Raw genomic sequence first — 8,925 nt, 5'->3', positions numbered from 1 at the left:
AAGTTCTCTCCCAAATGGCGCAAGTGGGTGGCAGCATGTGTCTGCTCCCCGCAATTCCGTATTCTGATCAACAGTCAATCGAGCGAATGGATCAAACCATAAAGAGGGTTGTGGCGAGGCAATCCACTATCACCGTATCTTGTTATTCTTTATTCATAGATCCTTACCTCGCTATTCAACAAGGAGGTGTCACGAGGTGGGGTGGAAGGATTCAAAGTAGGTGTCTCTGCTATCACTTTATAAGCCGAGTTGCACAACACAATAAGGCGATAGTCTCCTTAGTCAACTTTGAGTTCTCCTTCTTCAGAATCAGCGCGATGAAGGTGCGTTGCCCCAGCTTGACATCCCAGTAAGTGATGAGAACCTCAGCTTGCAACCCATCTGATCAAGTCTTGACGGTGAAGCACTGAAGCTATATTAAGGCTCAGATTGGCCAAAGACAACGCGAGATTGCTCCGACTTTCTTCCGACACCTTCCAGAATCATCCACGTGTCCCTTTCCGTCCCCTCTTCTTCTTCTCCAATAAAACCCATCCCCTTATCCCCTCCTCTCTCCTAGCTCTCGTTCTATTTTCTGAGCTCCAGCTCCCTCCTCTCTCCCTTCTCCCCCAATTAGGGTTAGGATTAGGGTTTGAGCTCCTCAGATGGCTGCCTCCTCCTTCCAAATCCACGCCGTCGGCTCAACCGCCACCGCCACCTTCCCCTCCTCCAAGAACCGAATCTCCTCCTCGAACTCCCTCTTCTTCGGCACCGGTCGTCGTTCCCCCATCCGCTTCACGGCGGCAGCGAGGGCTCGCCGGCGGTCCGGCGGTGCGGGGGTTCTCCGCGTCGTGTGCGAGAAGGTGGTGGGGATCGACCTCGGGACCACCAACTCGGCGGTGGCGGCGATGGAGGGCGGGAAGCCGACGATCGTGACGAACGCCGAGGGGCAGCGGACGACGCCGTCGGTGGTGGCATACACGAAGAATGGGGACCGGCTTGTCGGGCAGATCGCAAAGAGGCAGGCGGTGGTGAATCCGGAGAATACCTTCTTCTCTGTGAAGCGATTCATCGGAAGGAAGATGTCGGAGGTCGACGAAGAGTCGAAGCAGGTGTCTTATAGGGTTGTTAGGGATGAGAATGGGAATGTGAAGCTCGATTGCCCGGCCATTGGGAAGCAGTTTGCTGCTGAAGAGATTTCGGCTCAGGTCTTATTTTTTATCTTCTAAATCCTATATTGGTTCTATGTTTAATTTGATTTATTTATTGCTGCATATCATCCAGTAGGAAGCATTCTGTCTTAGTACTGACATTCTCAAAGTGAGTTTGAATAATTCTAGTATGATTTCTGTTTTCCACTGATTTTAGTTTTCTTTAGAACTTCAAATAGCAATTGGTGCTTATCTGGGTGTTATTACATTATGTTATTGCCATTTTCCGTCTCTCCCATTTCAGTATAAGATCTTAAATTGAGTTTTTCTTTTTGAGATCAGTATTTATCATTTTATCACTTTGGAATATTTAATTAGCCTATCAATTCTGGGTATACTTGTTTTATTGTGCTTTCCTCTCTATAATAAACGGGTCAGCGTTTGTGAAAAAGGCTCTTAATTTCTTTTCAATATAACGTCATTTGGGAATGTCGTGCTTTTTTAGTCTTTTAAGCTTTTGAATCCATATCAATTTGTTGGGCTTCTTTTTACTGTTATTTGATGAGGACAAGAATTATTTTGGGTTTTCTGTCACCTACTAACTGCCTATGCCTCTGTTGTTTCGTGGAGTTCACTTTGCTTCTTGTAAGCTTTGAAAAGTGGAGTGGAAGTATCACTTGGTATGGATCAAAATGTTTCGTGCTTTTACTGCTAGCTTATTCCTTCAACCTCCTTTGTAATTTTGCATTTTTGTGGGGTTATTATCCCAAATTTGCTCAACAGCTTCAACTTTGTGGGCTTAGCTAATGCCTGTCAATTGTTAATATTGTATCTTGCTGGTAGTTGAAGCTGTTTGATGTTGGTAAATTTATAGGAATCAATATTCATCTTGAGTTCGAACATTAAAAGACATCTATTTTGCAGGTTTTAAGAAAGCTAGTTGATGATGCCTCTAAATTCTTAAATGACAAGGTCACTAAAGCAGTGGTTACTGTTCCTGCTTACTTTAATGATTCTCAAAGGACAGCAACAAAAGATGCTGGACGTATTGCCGGATTGGAAGTTCTTCGCATCATAAACGAACCAACTGCTGCATCTCTGGCTTATGGATTTGAAAAAAAGAGCAATGAAACAATTCTGGTGTTTGACTTGGGAGGTGGTACCTTTGATGTTTCAGGTATAAAACTCATTGAAAGGCCCTAAACGCATATCTTTCCTTTTTTTTGGTTAGAATTATAGTTGCTATTGTATTTTGTAACCTTGATAACTAATTATTAGAAGCAGCCTTGGACTAATGACTACTAAAGTCTGTTGTTGATGTGATGGGAAGAAACTCAAGAAAGAGGGCTTTGTGGTAAGATAGAAAGAAAAGTAGAATTCTATGTTGTATGGCAGAGGGGAATGAAACAGGATTCCTTTAGGGGTATTTCTTGTGAGATGCAGCAGACTTGGTCATGTAGGTTGAGTTGTTTCTCTGTTAGGAAATAGGTAAGAGTGTTAATTAAGAAGCTTGTCATGCTAAAGTAGATATTACATTATGGCTCTGATAGTAAATAGGAAATCACTGATTCTGACAGAGTAGCTCTTTCTCATTAATGTTTGTGCACTAGTGGCTACCTCTATTGGGGCCTAGTGCATCTTCTCTCCAGAAGAATATTTTTGACTTTGTTCCACCGGTGCCTCTATCCCCTTGCTTTTCTTGTGGGAACTCAATCTTGAGGCCAAACTACGATTGCTTTTCCATGATATTTGATGTGGGTTGAGGAAGGTGTTTCCTGCTTTGAAAGGTCAGCTCTGATTATGAAATTGAATAAGTAAGAAAAGAAAGACAGGAGTTGTAAAGAAAGAAAAGGGTTGTCAAACTATCTGTTCTGAAAGTTGGTTATTTTAATTCAAGGCTGCGGTTAGGCATAGTCAGGCCACTATTATTTGGTTGATTAGGTCTAGTAAGCTAATATGGACATGTTCTTCTGCGTATGGAGGTTTTGAGAGTGATTAATGGGGTTGGACTACATAAATGGACTTTTGAAAAAAATGAATAGAACTGGATTTACAGCTCACATGTGGAGTTTAATTTGGATGAATAAGTGATTTTAACCAGAAAATGGCCCATTCAACCAAATTAACTTACAGGACTAAATGCCAGATACATTCCCACAGCAAACTACATCAAAAGTGGCATTTCACTTGCAATTCATTTGACCTAAATAACTCCACAGACATTGTCTGACATCAATAATAGCTTATATTTTTGGTTTTTTAAGTATTATGCTAGAATATAATTTCTGTATACGTATTATTAAGAACTTGACAAAAAGTTATGTAGGAAATACAGTTGCTTGATGTGCAGAACTTTGCTAATGTACATTGAATGGTCTTGTTCTTGGTTATTTATTAGTACTACTTGTAAAGTGATCATTGTCATCACATAATGCTGTAGTTCTTGAGGTTGGAGATGGTGTCTTTGAGGTGCTGTCTACATCTGGTGACACTCATCTTGGAGGTGATGACTTTGACAAGGTTGTGTTACATCCCTTCCCTTATGATGCAATAACATAACTAGTCATATGAAGTAATTGGATACATGTTTACACATGATAATCTTGTGTCATCTTTCATCATAAATATATGCCTTATGTAAATGCCATTATGCACTTTAATCTGCAAAATTTCCTTATTTAATCATTTAATGTGACTCATTGAGTTGAGCTCAAGCAAGTTAAAAGAAGATTCACAATGTCATTTTATGCAAGTATTGTGTCTGTTAACAGTTAAAACTGCATGCTAATGGCAGCCCTAAGTCAAGATAAACTTGCATGTATGTACATGAGTCTTACAGCAAAGAGGACCCTAATGATGGGCAACCTATTCTACTGCCTTAAGCAAAGAGAGCCATAATGAGAATCTCTCGATCTATTTCTTCTGATATCTCTTTGTGCATGAAAAACTGAAAGGTTAGTTTGCTGTTTTATTTTTATGGTCATTTAAGAACCTGGTAATATATATATATATATATATATAGATGAGCTTCATTTCCTTCTATGAATTCGAAGCCATTCTCATAGGTTTGGGATTTCCATCCTGTCTCAGGTCATTTATTATAAAATGCAAGTGAGCTTCCAGCAAATCCTGGATTTTTTTGGGATTAATATATATATATATATATCCAAATTAGTTTTGTTGGTTTGAGAAGTTTGCTTGATGCTTTAATGTAGTTCTTCTGTCATATTGGTGTATCACACCGATCCATGTTATTTCTTTACCCTATGTATTGTTACCAACATTATCCTGACATTTCTGCTCTGCTGCCTTGTTAAGTTCTTTGTGATGCCCTGACTGGCACTTTACAAAGCTATAGTTTCTTGCAACAGAGTTAAGTGTGGTATATGTTCCTTATGTTATATACTTCTGATTAAAAAGATGCTAGTTGATTCAATAACTTCTTGGACTAGTTTCCTCTATGATCGCAACTTGTAACTTTATTATAAGGTTTAAGGGCCAAAAAGAAATTCCGTACTTATGCTGCTTGCAGTGAGAAGCCTTATAGAACTGTAGTTCCAATAGAACTTTGTAACCTGCTTGTGCCTAGAAACATGTTTTCAACACATGCATATGTACGCACCACAGTCGAGGTTGAAAATATACTCATTTTTCTTTTTCATCCCGAGCAGAGAATTGTAGACTGGCTTGCTGCCAACTTCAAAAGAGATGAGGGCATTGATCTTTTGAGAGATAAACAAGCCCTTCAACGGCTTACGGAGACAGCAGAGAAGGCCAAAATGGAATTGTCATCTTTAACACAGACAAATGTTAGGTTAGCTTATTTATGTGTTTCTAAGTTCTGTCATGATTTTGTGGGTTCTGTTTTTGCTTTCTTATAACCTAGTTTATTTTTTAAATGCTCTTTGGCAGCTTGCCATTTATTACCGCCACTGCTGATGGGCCCAAGCATATTGAAGCAACACTTACGAGGGCTAAATTTGAGGAGTTGTGTTCAGATCTTCTTGACAGGTATGCATTAATCATTGGTTGTATTGATACTATATGACACGAAATTATGGGTTTTTCTCCTATTGCAGGAGAAGACCACTTCTTTGTTTGTGATTTTTTGATCTTTTGAGGAAAGCATGACCCAACCCATTCTTTCTCATACGATTATGTGATCTTGATCATGCAATGTCCAATTTTTGTCATGTGAACTTATTCCTGTTTTGCGGAAGCTCATGTTTGCCTTTTCATGCTGATTAGGCTTAAGACTCCTGTGGAAAATTCTCTGAAAGATGCAAAGCTTTCATTCAAGGATATAGATGAGGTAATTCTGGTAGGCGGGTCAACCAGAATACCAGCTGTCCAGGAACTTGTGAAGAAAATGACTGGAAAAGATCCCAATGTTACAGTCAACCCTGATGAGGTTGTGGCTCTTGGGGCAGCAGTTCAGGTCAGTTTTTGAGATGTCATTGAGTATGTGTGTTTCTCATATTTTCTTATTGTTAGTATAATAAAAGGAAAACATCTATTTTACCATTTCATTAATCACATCTTGTAATGGTAGACTGAAAAATGAGATGAATATTTGTGCCCTTGAATTAAAGGATTTGTTGGTATAACATATAAAATAGTATTCAGTGCTATAGTTCCACACACCATAATTGGCAAGTTTTCTCATCGCTCTTTCTTAAGTGTAATGTATTGCAGTTATAGTTTCATTAGACAATATAAGAACTCATAAGCAAAGTTAGTTTCTGTTTTTAAGTGTAATGTATTGCAGTTATAGTTTCATTAGACAATATAAGAACTCATAAGCAAAGTTAGTTTCTGTTTTAGTTTTGACCTTTGGGAGAGAATATTCGGAGTTCCAACCAGCTTACTTTTGTTGTGGATCTATTTTGGTGGTATTCAACTTTAGTCTCTTTTGAACATAGCAAAAAAGTATATATTGAAAAATCCAGGAAACTTATAGATAGTCAGGAATCCTGGTGTGTATCACTGTTATGCATTGCCATTTGTAGCTTGAGTTACTATGCCCCATTCTACCCTATAAGTTTGCCCCTCTGGCATCAATGTGCTACCGCTACCTGAAATCTTCCAGCTTGCATAATCTCACTACAACTTGTCTATAGATTTCCTGAGCTTTGACATTTTCTCTTGTTTCTTTGGTAATTATTTCCTGTAACAGGCAGGGGTTTTATCTGGAGATGTGAGTGACATTGTTCTTTTGGATGTTATTCCACTATCTCTTGGTTTGGAGACATTGGGTGGGGTTATGACAAAGATCATCACAAGAAACACAACATTGCCCACCTCAAAATCAGAAGTCTTCTCTACAGCTGCTGATGGGCAGACAAGTGTTGAGATCAATGTTCTTCAGGGTGAAAGAGAGTTTGTCAGGGACAACAAATCACTTGGAAGCTTCCGACTAGATGGGATTCCTCCAGCTCCACGTGGAGTACCTCAGATTGAAGTTAAATTTGATATTGATGCCAATGGTATTCTCTCTGTTACTGCAGTGGACAAGGGGACTGGAAAGAAGCAAGACATTACCATTACTGGGGCTAGCACCTTGCCAAGCGATGAGGTATGTTATATCATTAGTCAGTAGTAATACCACTTGAAAGTCAACCTGAGATTAGTAACTTCCATTTCAAATGATTTGTTTTAGTGTATATTGAGCAGGAAATGATTAGCTTATGTTTTCCTCTTCTTTTAGCTAGGAATATTCTAGCACTGGCACTGGTAGGTTCATTTGTGCATATATGGTATTTGACTATTAAGTGTTGCCTTGGCTTTAGATATCTGTGGAGTTTGGGTCCTACAGTTGAACAAACTAATCAAATACCTGAACGATGAACGAAGATCATTTTTCTCTGAATTAGACATTCTACAAAGCTTTACCTTTTTTTTTTCAAAGCTACTTCTTGAACTTCTTTCTCTAGCTTGCTGCAAAATTATGTTTGATATCCTAGTTAAAATTTTGGCCAAGCATTCAACCTTATTTTTTTTTCTGATCTTTAATAAGCTTTTAATGAAGTGCGTCATTAAGTTAATTATGCATTTTCCAATGTATTACTTGTTTCAATGCAGGTTTTTTGATAGGTTTTGTTTTCTTTGATTTCCTGTAAACTGATGTCTGATATCTTGGTTAATGTTGCCTCTCTTTGATCTTTGTCCTTTCTTCCCTCCTGTTAAATGCTCTTGAATATTGTTGAAATAGGTCTTGTGTTGTGTAAATATTCCATCCAAGCCTAGTTAATCTGTTAATACAGTGAAAATCAGATGTAAATAGCTTTGGCAACTCACAACTGTCTGTAATTTGTAGATTCACATATATATTTTTCCGCAAACATAATTGATTGTTGTGCATCTTCCTTAGTGGGCTTTAAATATTTTTCAGAACCATAACACTTGTTATGTGAATTCAGGTGGAGCGGATGGTGAAAGAAGCTGAGAGATTTGCTAAGGAGGACAAGGAAAAGAGAGAAGCCATTGACACTAAGAATCAATCTGAATCCGTCATCTACCAGACTGAGAAGCAATTGAAAGAGCTTGGGGACAAGGTCCCTGCTGCTGTGAAAGAGAAGGTAGAAGCAAAGCTCAATGAGCTCAAAGATGCCGTCGCTGGTGGATCAACCCAAACGATGAAGGATGCCATGGCTGCATTGAATCAAGAGGTTATGCAGCTTGGACAGTCCCTATACAACCAACCGGGTGCAGCTGGGCCTGAGGCTGGGCCAGCCCCAGGTGCTGATGCTGGTCCCACAAGCTCATCTGGCAAGGGGCCTGACAATGGAGATGTAATCGATGCTGATTTTACCGATAGCAAATGATGAATTCTGGGAGGTGATGGTATTCTTTAAACCAAGTCTTAATTTTCTTTTTTTCTTCATAAACTTGTATAGGGTATCGGTGTTGTTGTTAGTCAGGGCGCTGTCAGCATATACTAGTTAATTTTCGACATTTCCCTACTATTTTATTTGCTGAGTTCCAGAGAAGTTATATTAATTGCAAGAGTAGTATTACGCAAGGATGAATGATGTCTACTTTGATTCCTTATAATTTGTAAATGATTACTATATTTCATATTTATGCTTGTCAAATAAGGAATTTGGCTGGGTGTTCTAGTCGCTTGACAGAATGAATGATCAATTCATATCTTAATGTGAGACATTATTTAGTTTCAGGTGCTTATTCTATGATAATTAACTAACCGATAAATACGTTTGTATGAGCAAAACAGAGAAATGCAAATGCTTATGATATTGCTCATGGTAGGCTAGATGTTCTCCACTTTTCCTATTGTTATGAGATAAATTTAGATCCTGACAGTATACTATTTATTCATGATGCTTGTGATTAGAGATATTCAAATAAGATTTCAGTTAAACTGTGTAAATTGAATCGAGAGAACATATTATACAGGTATTGAAATCAACGAGTGTTCTGCTTCATACTTGACCAGCCCTTTTCTCATTGCCGAGTACATTAACTCTACCTCTATTCCTTTTACTCGTCGGTTGTTGGAAAGTTTCAAAACATTACAATATTCCTATATCCTGAAAACTATCAGGTTTGACTTTTAAAAATGTCATTATAAAGTTTGAAAGTGGGCTAGTTTGACTAAGAAACCCCTCCTTTTATTCCCAAACTATCCTAAATTGAAATAAAACCTAGTAATCTAAAGACATACTTACTTATTCTTCAAATATGAATCATTTTAATAATGTTATTCGATCCCGATCCCACTCTGAAATCAGTCATTTTTATTAATTTTAGATTATATATGAAAGTAATTTATATT

General features: G+C 38.3%; 1 protein-coding gene across 1 annotated transcript; it reads left to right on the top strand.

Annotated features, from left to right (window-relative positions):
* The first annotated feature begins 425 nt into the window (after positions 1-425).
* Positions 426-8,273, top strand: LOC140779126 (stromal 70 kDa heat shock-related protein, chloroplastic). The gene is made up of 8 exons (XM_073124107.1): positions 426-1,187; positions 2,055-2,307; positions 3,571-3,650; positions 4,802-4,944; positions 5,043-5,141; positions 5,379-5,568; positions 6,307-6,705; positions 7,550-8,273. The coding sequence occupies exons 1-8, from the start codon at positions 645-647 to the stop codon at positions 7,952-7,954; spliced, it is 2,112 nt and encodes a 703-aa protein (XP_072980208.1). The 5' UTR covers positions 426-644; the 3' UTR covers positions 7,955-8,273.
* Positions 8,274-8,925: the final 652 nt, after the last annotated feature.

Source organism: Typha angustifolia, chromosome 3 (genome assembly GCF_048772165.1).
Source record: "Typha angustifolia cultivar Huaian chromosome 3, ASM4877216v1, whole genome shotgun sequence".
In the NCBI taxonomy this organism is placed as follows: Eukaryota; Viridiplantae; Streptophyta; class Magnoliopsida; order Poales; family Typhaceae; genus Typha; species Typha angustifolia.
The sequence above is the reverse complement of the archived record's forward strand: the minus strand, read 5'-3'. Positions and strand labels throughout refer to the sequence as shown.

Excerpts from the sequence above, each read along its gene's own strand:
- LOC140779126 (XM_073124107.1), top strand. The coding sequence starts at position 645 with ATGGCTGCCTCCTCCTTCCAAATCCACGCCGTCGGCTCAACCGCCACC. Across the intron at positions 5,569-6,306 it reads CTCTTGGGGCAGCAGTTCAG|GCAGGGGTTTTATCTGGAGA; the intron begins GTCAGTTTTTGA and ends TTCCTGTAACAG. Across the intron at positions 6,706-7,549 it reads GCACCTTGCCAAGCGATGAG|GTGGAGCGGATGGTGAAAGA; the intron begins GTATGTTATATC and ends ATGTGAATTCAG.